Below are 12792 nucleotides of genomic sequence, written 5' to 3' on the forward strand. Positions count from 1 at the left end.
TGCAGGAGCAGCCGGGTGCTCCCGGCCCTCCAAGGCACCCTCCCTACAGCCAGGCTTGCACGGAGCCAGGCTCTCGTTCTTGGGGTCTCGGCCTTCCCTTGTAGGATGGGCCGGGGTGTCCCTCACTCCAGAGCCTGCTGTGCCCAGCCTGGCAGAGGAGGAGGCTGTGTCAGGTCAGCGTGCCTGTCCACCACTGGCAGCCGCAAGGGCCAGCACGGCCCCGCGTGGCTCAGGGAAGCAGGCTGGGCCTCTCGGCCGAGCGCACCTCCCTCCGCAGCAGCTCGCTCCGCAGGTGGAGCACGCTGCCCGTCGTCCTGGCCAGCTCCTGGGCCAGCTGCTCATTGGCCTTCTTCATGTGCGCCAGCTGTTCCCGCAGGAGCGCGTTCACCTGGGAAAGGCCGATGCTCCTGGATGGACAGAACCCAGAGCTGTGGTGCTGGCCCCTCCTTAGCCACGCCGGGTCCCAAATCGAGGGCTCAAATGGAGCTCGGCCCCAGCTCTGCCCCACGCGGCGCTAACCTCCTGGGGGGCCACACAGAGGCCATGAAGGGATGCTCCCAGTCAGGGAACAGAGGCCCTCCCGTGGCAGAGGCCGCGCTCCCCGCAGCCCTGCCGGCCTGCAGCCCCACCTCTGCTGCGAGGCCTCCAGGCGGCCCAGGGCCTCTTCCAGGTCCATGCTGTGTTCCAGCTCTGACCGCCGCAGCCGCGCCTCGGTGCTCTGCAGCCGGGCCTGCATCTGGAGAGGGGCGGCATCCACCTGGTCTGTGGTCCCCAGCCCACTGGGCAGGGGTGGGAAAGAGGGCCCCTGGCAGGGTCAGGGATCACGGCTAGGGCTGGGGCTGGGGTTGGGTCCAGGCCAGACAGCTGCTATCCCGGTCTGCCCTATGCCGGCTCCATGGCTGGCAGAAGCGGGAGGAGAGGAGGCACACTGGCTGAGTCCATGTGCCCTTCCCACCCAGAGGCAGCAGGGTAAACTGAGGCCCTGTGCCCAGCAGCCGGCACTGCCCACCTGTCAGAGCGGGGCAGGGAACTCAGGGTTCAGGGGTGAGAGCTGAGAGCTCTCTGGGGCCATCCCTTCAGAGGGCATGAGCCTGGGCATCCCCCTTCCCAGGCCTTGAACGGAAGGGACAGGAGTGGACAGTCACACACCTGCCTGCCATGTGCCCCAGGGCCCAGGCTGCCACCCAGAGCAGCACCCCATATCTGGAATGGGGTTTGGGCCCAGCAGCCCACAGCAGGACCCACTGCCAGGGCCACATGAGCAGTGGGGCCGAGACCTGACCCGGGCCCGGGGCGAGGGCTGCGGGAGTCCCATCCCAGCTCCCACACCTAGCGGGCACCATCATGGTCACGCTGACTCACGGGGCTTACTAATCTGCCGCCGGCCTTTGCGGCTTCTAGTCCCTTCGGCCTCTTCCCAACATCTCCGCCCAGTGCTAGGAAGGTCCCCCTCCGCCCCATCCCCCAGGGCTGCAGAGCCAAGGAAGAGGCGGCAGCTGCCCGGGCTGAGGCTGCTTCTGGGCGGATCAGGATGAGGGCCTCTCACTGTCCTGCCCCGAGGAGCTCCGGGGTGGGGACACAGGGCTTCTCCCTTATGAAGGCCAAGCATGGAGGAACAGGGCCACAGAGAATTGGGGGCCCTGGAGGGTGGGGCGTCCCAGGACTGGTGCTGCCCCCATCCTGGGAGCCCCCGGGACCACTGGAGCTCGCTGGGCTTCTTGTGCTAGCCCTGCTCACACACCACAGGAAGAGCGGATCTGGCTCGGGTCTGGGCCAGCCCTGGCGGTGCGGCCCCAGTGGGCACTGACCCACTCTGAGCCTGTTACCTTACCTGTCCCCACACCGGGCTCAGGAAGAGCTTGGGAATGGCATGGTGGGGGCTGGGCCAAGTGTCAGGGGCTCTGAGCCCCAATAGCCTGCACCTGGCCACCCTCGCCTGCCGGAAGCCTTGGTCTGCTCAGAAGCTGCTGTGCTTGGGAGTGCCGGCACAGGAACGGGCTGTGGCCAGGTTTCTTCGCCTCTCTGCCTCAGGCTGCAGCCCCCAGGCCACCTGGCAGCACCGGGCCCACGGCCCAGGCCTGGGGTCTGAAGGGTGGCCACCCGCGGGGTGTAAGGGCCGGCCGCCAGAATGCTTCTCCAGAGGCTGTGCCCGGGCCAGGCGGCCCCTTGCCTGCTCCTCCTCCCCTCAGGAGTGGGCTTCCTGCCCCTACTGCTGGGCAAGGCTCTGGGACTGAGAGCCGACCAGGTGGGGAGACAGCTTTGGGGGGCACCCATCCTGCTTCGCCTGCCTCGGTTTCCCCATCTGTGCTGCTGGCGACACGGCCCTCCCTAGAGGTGAGCCGGCTGATGGCCCCTCGGGTGTGACCCCAGGACCATGGCGAGCCTCAGAGGGCCAGGCTGCTTACTCACCCGCTCACTGACCGCGTGGCACCTGCTGGCCAGCTCATCCCGCTCAGCACCTGCCTGGGCCAGCAGCTCCTCCACCCGGGCCAGCTCCTCCTGCAGGAGTGCACTCTCCTCCTGTGTGTGGGCCAAGGTGGCAGGCGGCTCCTGTACCCCTGTGGGCACAGCACCAGGTCAGTGTGGGCAGCCGGGCCAGGGCGCCACCTGTAATTCCATGCCTGGGCCTGTCCGAGGGCAGGGAGAGGACGTGGGGGGGCTTAACCGCGGGCTTCGCCTCCCCACCTCCTGTCCACATCTTTAACACACTCAGACCTGTGCCCAGGCCAAGCCCAGGCCCACTAGTGCAAGTGTGTGTGGGCGGCCTGGAGCCGGGCATCCTGAGACAGCTGCACAGGGTAGGGGACCTCATCCCTGAACCAGCAGCTCTGCTAAATACGCAGTGGGGTTTCTCTGCTTATACCACACACATGGTGGTTGCTGGGGTCCTTTGGGAAGGAGGACAGACCTTCAGTATAGAAAGTGCTGCCCTGGCCAGACCGAGGGAGGTACAAGCTCACACTGGGGCAGGTGGCCTGACTGCAGAGTGGTCTCTGCAGGGACCAAGCCTCGGGGCCAGTCCCTCGGCCGCAGTGTGATGCAGAGCGGAGGAGACAGGGCAAGGGACCCAGCAAAGCTCAGGAGTGGTGGTGGACGTCTGTGTCCTGACCAGGGCCGACCTTTACCCTCTAGTGAGAAGAGTCTCCACGTGCCCAGGGTGCGCCCTGTGGGGTCCACCCCATGGAAGGGCGTGGCTGGAGAGCAAGCGTGTCGTCCCTGGGCAGGGCCACCCGGCTGGACTCCAGCATGCTGCCCCAGGCCTGCCTGTGCCCCTGCTGCCCCGAGTCCCTCACCTTGGGCAGGCCCCTCCTTCAGGCTCCTGGTCACGATCTCACGGATGCGGGCTGGCACAGGGGTGGGTGAGGCCTGCCGGCCTTCCCCACGCACGGTCAGTGCCCGGTCTTCCCTGCTGGCTGTGGGGCTCAGGATGGTGTCCTCCAGCCTCTGAGAAAACAACCCAGAGACACCTGGCGCTAGCAGGCCCTGGCATGTGCCCAGTGGAGAAGCAGGGCCACCCCAGAGTTACCCCAAGAGAGCAAAGTGTCCAGGAGGGGCAGGGTGAGGCCAAGCAGGTCACCCAAGGCACGTGCCTCGGTTTCCCCACATGTACAGTGGGATTACATCCACCCCCCTAGGCAGGTTTGGGGAAGTGGAGAGAAGGAGATGTCAGCCCGCGCTGGTCTCTGGGCCTGCGCCATCTCTGAGTGGCATGGCCGAGCAGCCGGCTTAGCAATGTCCTCTCTTGGACACTGGGAGGCTGGTGCCTCTGGTCCACAGAGAGACCCAACGTCTTGGCCCACCCAGGACCTCGCTGCACACATAGTGAGCAGTGGAAGAGTCTGAACCCCACCAGCCGTCCCTGGGCTGGTGTGAAGGACGGGGAGTCCAGGCAGAAGGCCCCGCTGGCTTCGGGCTCAGGTTCTGAGAGCGCAGCTGGGAAGGCACTGGTGGGCCCTCTAGGGCCTAGGCGCTTTCTTCTCAGTGTCTAGAGGCTGACTGGCTCTTACCACACTAGCAGGAAGGGAAGCTTCCAGACTGTCATTGCAGGAAGAGCCAGCCCCCAGCGGCCCCCAGCCCCTCTGCAGGAGGGACTCTGGATTTAAGGCCGTGAGTCAGAGACTCAGAGGGACCCACAATTGCCAAGGGCCTCTGAGAATGATGGCTTCCCAGTTCCTGTCCCCCAGTCCCAGATGCTCCATCCTCTGGCTCCCAGCTTCTCTGTGTCCTCCACACTGGGGCTCCGAGTCCTCCCCACCCAGAGTTCCCATGGGTGACGCGCAGCAGCCTCCTGCTCCCTCCCCCACCACTTCCTGAGGAGCCTCCGGGCTCTGCCCCTCAGGCCCCAGTTGGTGGGGGAGGCCCCCCATGCGACCCGCTTCCCCCGCCCCTCCTCTGGACCCCAGCCAGGGCTTGCCATCTGCCAGTCCTGAGCCCCTGGGCACATGCTGCCTCCTCCACAGGGCCCTCTCACACATCACCCCGCCCTGCTGGCCTTTGCCTGCCCAGGACGAGGCTCTGCACGGCATCTGGAGGCCCCATCTTGCTTCCCCAAAACCCGGGGAAGGCCAGCCAGTTGGCGAAGGCCACCGTGCCCAGGCCCAGGGCCCGAGTGGCCTCCTTCAGGAGGGGAAAGGGCTCTCCCCAGGGCTCGAGTCAGTCCTGGGAGGTCTTGGGGAGGCCCTTCTCCACATTCCCCAGGAGGCTCCCCAGTATTGCCCTGGGTTAGAGGGTGTGGAGTCCCCCCCCCCCCAGGGCCAGCAAGGACCCTGGTGCCCAGACCAAGCACCTCTGCGGTCTTCCTGTGAGGAAGGGGACTCACAGGGCGCCCCCAGTGTCTGTCCTGAACGGCTGGCTTCGCACAGGGCAGGGACCTGGAGCCCTGGCGGTGGTAAGCGGCACCCCAGGCCTTGGATGAGAGTTGGCCGCCCCTCCACCACTGGAGCCGCCCTGTGCTCCCCCGGGCATCCGCGGCGCCACCCGCTAACGGGAAAGCCGGGAAAGCCGCGGCGCAGCACGAACTTGACTCATTCCTAACGTTTACAGAGGGTCACTTATTAGCCGAGACGTCCCGAGAGGCGCTGGGGCGTAATGGGTTCCAGCTGTGGCCGGGTGCCTGTGAAGGGCTCAGCAGAGCGGGAGGGTGTGGGGAGGGCAGGGGAGGGGCGAGGAGGGATGCATCCCCTCCCCCTGACCCCTGCGTGGGAGGGGCGTCGAGTGCCGGCAGCCCCGCCCCAGGAAACAGGAGGCGCAGGAGGGGCCAGGGCAGGCCAGGGCTCCTCTTGGGCTGTGGTCTGGGCTTTGAACCCCACTGGGTACCCACCAGGCGCAGCCCCCCTTCCCACGCCGCTCCAGCCAGCTTCTGCCTCCAGGGTCGCGTGCACCTGCCCCCAGCAGCCTGGGCAGGCCCCTTCCTCTCCTGCCCGGCTCTGGTGGGGCTCGGGGACGGTGGGGAGACTCCCGGAAGGCCTCGTGGCGCCTTGACCAGGCAGAAGGGACTCTGGGGTGGACCTCAGTTTCCCAAAGACCTCAGACTCATAGTGGAGCTGGGCCCTGTCCCCGTCGTTCCCTGCTCCTGCCTCAGCTCATCCTGCACTGAAGACTCTGCCAGGAGCCAGCGCGTCTGTGTGAGACCCGGGGCGACAGCTGCAGGCCACCGCCGCCTCCCACCCTGGTGGCTGGGGGGACAGCCCTACCCTCTTACCTCCCCTCGGAGTCAGAGCAGGAATCCTCCTAAGAGAACTGAGGGACCCCACGGCTGCCGGTGCCTTGGCCTGGGTGTCACCTGTCTTCAGAACCTCCTGTCCCTACCTGTGAGCGGGCAAGTGGTGTGGTGACCCTGGCCCTCCTGGATCCTAGAGCTGGGGCTACGGCTCTTGGAGGCTGGGGTCCAGTGAGGTGGACAGTATGGATTCCTGGTCTAACTGCCCCATAGGAATGGTGGCCACTTGAGGCAAGTCACCTCCCATCCTGCGGGCATCAGGCCTCCTGTGGACGCAGGTTGGGGGGGTGCGGGGGGGGGGCTCTGTTTGTGTGTGTGTGTGTGTGTGTGTGTGTGTGTGTGTGTGGTACCGGGGGTGGAACCCAGGGGCTTTCTACCTCCGGGCTATACTCCCAGACCTATTTTACATTTTATTTGGAAACAGGGTCTCACTAAGTTGCTGAGACCCTCACTAAGTAGCTGAGGCTGGCTTCGAACCTGTGTTATCCTCTTGTCTCAGCCTCCCAAGCACAGGGATTACAAGCGTACGCCACCACGCCCGGCCTGTGGTTCTGGGTTGTGGCTGAGCCTCCCTTCCTCAGGCCCCTCCCTTATCCTGGATACCAGCCAGAAGTTCCCTGGAAGGTGGGTACAGGGGTCCCCTCATCCTGCCCCTTGTGGCAGAGAGGTCTGAGGCCAGGGTCAGACAGCCCACGGGGTGGAGCCCTGCCTGAAAGGCCCCGCCCCCCACAATGCGCTCTAGCTGCTCGAGGCTCTGGGGCTCAGACTGCTCTTGGCCTGGTCTGGGGGGCCATGCTTAGCTCCACCCCCGCCCCTGAACCTGGCTTCCCTTGCCCCTACCCCAACCCCACACCCTGACCCTTCCAAGTGACCCTTCCAGGCGGTCAGGGTGGGGTCAAAAGCCCTGGAGGAGGATCCAGTCAGGAAAGGGCAGGGTCCCCACAGGGCCCAGACCTCAGGGGGCACTGCCTCCCCCAGCCCTCAGCGTCCTAGCCTTGTCTTTCCCTGCCTAGGCAGCTGTCAGAACCAGGTCCAGGGTGCTCCTGCCCACGGGCAGGGTTGGGGGCCTTGGCTCTAGGCTGAAGTCAGCTGGCTGGGGGCAGGCTCAGTCCCCCGTGGGGAACCAAGGCATGGGTGGGGCTGTCCTGTCCTGAGTCGGCTCCGCTGGGGGCTGGTGCTCAGGGGTCCTGAGAGCTGAGCCCTGCATGGTCCTCCCCAGGATGCACGAGGAAGAGGGAGCTCCTGTGGGGTGGGGGAGGTGTGCTGCCCCCTTGCTCAGCTGACCTGCCCGAGAGCAGGGACTGCAGAGGCCTTCCCTACCCACATGGGTGGCCTCGGGAACCCCTGGGAACCCACGTTTCAGCAGCAACAGCCTGCTTCTTTGAGGACCCACAGGGGTCTTCAAGTGCAGGGATTGAGGGAGGCGGGGCAAGGCAGAGTTGAAATGTATACAGGAAGGGCCATTTTACTGCTGAGCTGGAGACCCATCCCTGGTGGCCCACGACAGGGCAGGTAGACAGCTCTGTGCTGCTCCCTAGGAGGGACGGGCTGGAAAAAGGATCCCAGCAACTTCTGGGATGGAGGAGGGCAAGCCTTCCGGACACAGATTCTACCTGAGGAAGACAGCAGTCGTGAAGCCGGGCGTGGTGGGCACGCTAGTAATCCCAGTACTTGGGAGGCTGAGACAGGAGGATCGTGGTTCGTGGCCAGCCTCAGCTACTTAGTGAGGCCCTTTGCAACTCAGTGAGACCCTGTTTCAAAATAAAGAATAAAAGTAAGGCAGGGGTATAGCTCTGAGGTAGAATGCCCCTGGGTTCCAGCCCCAGTACTTAAAAAAAAAAAAAAAAAAAGACCTCAGTAGTTGGTCACCAAAACCTCTATTTAAAAATCACAGAGGGTGAAGGGCGCCCAGTCGGGGACTCCTATGCAACCAGGAAAGGAACTCAGGCCTCACTCTCTGCAGGGCTGGGTGAGGTTGGCTTAGCAGAGAACAGCCCTCTCCTGGATAGCTGGATGGGTCCGGGCAGTCAGGGTTCCACAGTGCGCCCATGTGGCTGTGGCCGGCACTGCAGGAGGCTGCCTGTCCAACTCCTGGGAATCCTGGCGGCGCACAGTAAGACAGCGAAGTGGCCCTTCAGTGGGCCCAGGTCTCCTAGGGCTTCCAAGGAGCAGCCGTTTGCACATTCCCTTATGTTGAGCTGAGCTGGAGGCTTCTGGCCTCCTCTGGGGAATAGGGAGGCTGGGCAGGTTAGGGCCTCGCTCCGGGTCGCCCGCTCACATGCCCAGGGTGGTGTCTTCTCTCTCTATGGAGTGCACACAGCCAGGTGCCTAGGGGCCCCACCTCCCCACAACCAGAACAGGCGACTAGCAGAACGGGTCAGAGGCCCGGCCCCCGCCCAGCCCGCCACAGCGGTCTGAGTCCTTCCTCCCCTCGGCTGCTGCAGAGGCCTGGGTGGGAGGCCCCTGCCATGCTGTTTCCTTAAGAAGGAGACGCCCTGCGGCCTGCCTCTGAGCTGCTTGCCACCCCTGGCTGCTGCTTGGGCACCGCTGTGGTAAAGGCTCACTTCCTGCATCCCCATGTCCCTCAGTGCCTAAGAAGCCCAGGGGTTCTGAAGGCCAGCCGGCCAGGCGCTGAAGCAGGCGTGGCAGGTGTGTGTGCAGGGGGGCTTCTCGTTTATCTCTGTGCTCCCGGCCCCAGCACACTGGCAGGCACACAGACACGTTCAGACATATCCATGGCACAACTGAAAGCCCAGCTGACCTGCCAAGGTGTGACTCACTCACTGAGAAATGACTCTGAATGAGGAGCTCAGAGGGAGGGCTGCCTCCTTGCCTGCTCCTGGGTGTTAGGTACCACGCAGGAGGGTCGGTAAGAGACCACACGGGCCTGGGTCCGCGTGCAGGAAGGGGGAGAAAGGTCCCAAAGTCTGCCTGTGCCCCAGGGGGGAGAGGGGCAGAGCGGGGTGAGCCAGGCAGGGTAAACGGGAGCAGACTGCAAAGGCCTGAACACTCCACTGAGGAAAGTGGGCCAGCCTTGGGCCACAGCCAGGTAGGGGGCCCTGAACGGGAGGGTATAGCCTGTGGTGAGCGCGGGACCACAGTGGTTCAGGGGCCTCGGGCTAGGCCAGCATGACCCTGTCTGGCTCGGAAGTGGCTCAGGGCTTGGAGATGGGCGTGCGCCACCTCTCAGCTCCTCTTCCTGGGTTGGTGCTCTGGCCGTCACTCTGGAGTCTCCTGAGACTGCCTTGAATGCTAATGAGAGGGTACCTGGGCCCCGCGGGGAGCCCCAGAGTGGGGGCTGGTTTCCTGGAAGGCTAGGGCGGGCTAGGGGTGCCGCCACTTTTAGCCCTGACCCCTGAAAGTCCAGGGTGCTGGCGGCTGAGTTTAATGATATGCTCATGAGAACTCTGGGCAAGGGCTGGGAGTGTGGGGTGCACCGGAGGGGCAGGTTCGCTCCCCTCCCAGGCCTGGCCCTGGCGTCCCTTCCCCATGGCTACACCTCATCCTGTCTTTTAATAGGCGGGTGATGGGGTGAGCGAGGCGGCCCCCACGGTCTCTGCACCGAGGAGGAGCTTGGGAACCGGTGCTGGGCTTGCGCTGGTGTTTGACGTGAGGCAGTCGGGGGGCTGAGCCCTCGCCTGTGGGGTCTGCACCAACTCCAGGCTGTGTCGGAGCTGGGTCGACTCAGGGGCACCCCGTCGGTGTCAGGAACCCCCCCCCCCCACACACACACACATGTTCAGAGTCAGAAGTGGCGAGAGGGAGCCCAGTCCCATGGCTCAAGTCTACGCAGAGGGAGATGTGTCCATTAAAGCCAAAGGGTAGGCAGAATGGGCAGGGGGCGCTGTGAAAACAGGTGACTGTTCCTCAGAAAATCCACTGTGACCCTCCAAGGTGAAACCAGAGACAACTGTGTAGGCCCCAGTCAGTGGTGGCATTGCTCACAATAGCCAGTAGGTGGCGGCAGCCTCAGTGTCCACTGCTGGTGGACAGAGAAGCAACCTGGTCCATCCGCACAGCCTTGAAGGGACTCGCTACATCACAGGTGCCCAGGGCACCGCACTCAGAGGAACAAGCCATCACAAAGGATGGATGCTGTGGGGTCCACTCAAAGGAGGTCCCGGAGGGGACCTCAGATTCACACAGACAGAAAGCGGGGTGGTGGGAGCCAGGGCCGGGGGAGGGGCGGGAGTCCGTGTCCAAGGGGGACAGAGTTTCCTTTTGAGAAGATGGAAGTGTTCTGGAGGTGGACGGTTGTGGTCACACAACAGCGTGTGTGTGTGTGTGACCACCACATTAAAAAATGTGATGAATGCTTCTTAAAAATGGCGAAAATGATTAATTTTATGGTATATATATTTTATCACACATAAAACGTGAAAAGAAATTAAAAAAGAAAGGCTGAAAATCAATGAGCCAAGTGCACATCCCAAATAATTAAATAGGTGCAGTGGCACACGCTTATAACCCTAGTGGGAGGATGAGACAGGAGGATCACAGGTTCAAAGCCAGCCTTAGCAATTTAGACTGTTTCAAAATAAAAAGGAAAATAGGGATGGGGGTGTATCTTCGAGGGAGGATGCCCCTGGGTTCAATTCCTAGCACCAAAAAAGAAAGAAAGTAAGGAAGAAAGAAAGAAAGGGAGATGCAACAAGCAAAAGACATCAAGAGCGATGAGGGATGCCTGCCTGAGTAGTGGGACCCAGGATAAAATCCCACGGAGGGGCCAGTCCGTGAGCAGCGGCAGGAACTCGGGCGTCCAGCTCATCCTGGGATGACGCCTCCCCAGCCCAGCGTCTAGGCTGTGGGCGGCGGCGGGGCCCGAGGGTCCCTGGGCTCTGCCGCACCGGGATGGGCCTATCTGGGCATCTGCTGGCGCCCGCCTGCTGCCTGCTCACCCGGCCTGGTCTCCAGATCTCAATCGAATGCCGTGCAAATCACAGCTGTGGGCTAGGCGCAGCGCGGACCTTGCCAGGCTCTGCGTGGCTTTAGATGGCAGCTTCCCGGAGATGGCAGAGCCCCTCAGCCACATCTGCCAAGCACCCAGCGCCATCCTGGGTATCTCCCTTGGCAACTACAGGCCATGTGCTTCAGGCTGCAGCTCCAGTTTCCCCGGCATCTGCAGGGGTGATGGAGTCCTCAGATGGCCAATGTCAGAACCGTATAGGACCAAGTGCTGCCAGTACCTGGCTGACTGTAGTGTGCCGGCCCCTTATCCGTCATCGACTAGCCCAGACAGACCCCTCGGTGCTGGGCAGAGGGGCCCTGCAGGTGGAAGTCCCTGCCGGGGCGCTGCTCTCGCCTGTCGCCTGACTCAGCTCTGGCGCCTGTGCGGTGTGCTCTGTCCGTGTGTGGGCCTCTCTCTGCATGTGTGCTCGTGTGTACGGTGACGCGGCCATATCATTTAGCCAGCCGGCCACCCGAGGGCAATTACTGCTTTCAAGGGACCTGCGCTGTTTATTGAGGGCCACGTCAGCCCCTGCAGCATGGTGTTGAGGGACTGGAAGCTCAGTTGGTAAACAGCTCTGAGTCAGCCAGTCTGGTCTCCCGGGATCCCTGAGGCATGGGGCTGTCTGGCCGTGGCGCCGGGACCAGGTGGCAGGGTGCAGGGAAGACACGTGGGGAGGCAGGAGTGGGCGATGGTGGGCTCTGGGGAGGGGCAGGGAGAGGGACGTGGCAGCACCATGCTGCTGTCTTGCAGTGGTCACTATGAGGACAAGCAGAAGTAGAGCTTCTGGAACTTGCAGACAGACATTGGGGACCCCCCTTACAAGGCAGCACCTCTCCAGGGAAGCCCAGGGAGGAGCCCAGAACGCCAGTGCAGGGGTCACCCGTCCCTCCTGCCCGAGTGAGCAGGCTGTAAGCTGGACTGCTGAGCGGGACCGGGCTCCCCAGCCCCTCTCCTGCATGGACACGCGTGTGTGCACATGTCCGTGTGCGCACGTGTCTGAGCTGTATGCACTTCTGCGGTCATGTTCGTGTGAGCACGTGAGTGCTGCAAAGTGCCCAGGGAGTCAGGGCAGAGCTCCTTCCCCTCTGCCGCGTCCCACCCGCAGTGCTCAAGGCGGCAGCCACTCCACTGACCTGGATCACCGTGTCTAGCCCCGGCAGGGACTGTTCCATGGTCTCCCCATCACCAGCCTGGCTGGAGGAGGAGCTCATTGTGGGCCAGAGCACAGGACCTCAAAGACAGCGGAGCTCCTCCTTGGGCCCCAGGCTAGCCAGGACCGTCCTCAGAGCTGAGCCGTCCCGTAGCGCGGAGTCCTCTGAGCCTGGGCCCAGCCGTCCTGACTGGAGACCACAGGCCAACCAAGCCCATGGCGTTGCTGTGGCAATGGGAACGCTGAGGACTGAGTTTCCCTGGAAACGGGAGCACAGGACTCCTGTGGGGACTTGGAATGCTGTTGGTGGCAGACGCGTTTCCCCGGAGAGAAGCTGTCTTCCTGGGCGACACACCTGGGGGCCACGCCCGCCCTGGAGGCCGGCCACCGGTTCCGCTTGTCTGCAGCCGCGGACTCTGGCTTCTTCCAACTGTTGCCCAGAGGACTGAGCAGTCAGCGGTGCGGTGCCGTGTTGCGGATGGTAGACTGAGACCCAGGAAGGGGAGCCATCTGCCCTTGGAGCAAAGGAGGCTCTGTGTTCCCGACTTTGGAACCTGCCTGCCCAGGAGCCCTCCCAGGGCTGCCTGCTCCCTGAGCAACGCGTTGGCCACACAGAGCTGTGTTTTCTTGTTTACCTGAACCACAAAGACCCCCTGGGGTCTGTGGGGAGGGGCTTTCTGAGGCCTGGGTTAGCAGGCTGTTCCTGCTGCCTCCAGCTGGCTATCCCCGCAGACAGAGGGCTCTGTGCTTCCTGGGGCCATGAGACTGGGTATGGTGCCCACAGGCCGCTGTGCCAGGGTTCGCTCAGGCCTCCTCCCTCAGGGTCTGCTCATTCCAAGCTGGGCCCTCCTGAGCCAGGCCGATGTGGGGCAGCAACTGGAGGTGGGCCCGACATCACGAGGGCCACCCTTCTTGTGAGAGGCCGCCTATACAGGGGGCTCTGGGCTGGGGAGCATCCTGTCTCTAGCAGGG

At 63.6% G+C, this 12792-nt stretch overlaps 1 protein-coding gene across 1 annotated transcript in view; it reads right to left on the bottom strand.

The window, feature by feature from the left end:
• Positions 1-11881, bottom strand: part of CROCC2 (ciliary rootlet coiled-coil, rootletin family member 2) — a gene marked incomplete at both ends in the record, with an annotated part of 63096 nt that extends 51215 nt beyond the window's left edge. The window contains 5 exons of the mRNA XM_080720058.1: positions 266-407; positions 630-736; positions 2410-2558; positions 3294-3444; positions 11804-11881. Coding sequence (XP_080576184.1) covers positions 266-407; positions 630-736; positions 2410-2558; positions 3294-3444; positions 11804-11881 — 627 coding nt within the window. The remainder of the gene's footprint in view (positions 1-265; positions 408-629; positions 737-2409; positions 2559-3293; positions 3445-11803) is intronic.
• Positions 11882-12792: the final 911 nt, after the last annotated feature.

Source organism: Muscardinus avellanarius (assembly GCF_963383645.1).
Source record: "Muscardinus avellanarius genome assembly, chromosome: 2".
Lineage (NCBI taxonomy): Eukaryota > Metazoa > Chordata > Mammalia > Rodentia > Gliridae > Muscardinus > Muscardinus avellanarius.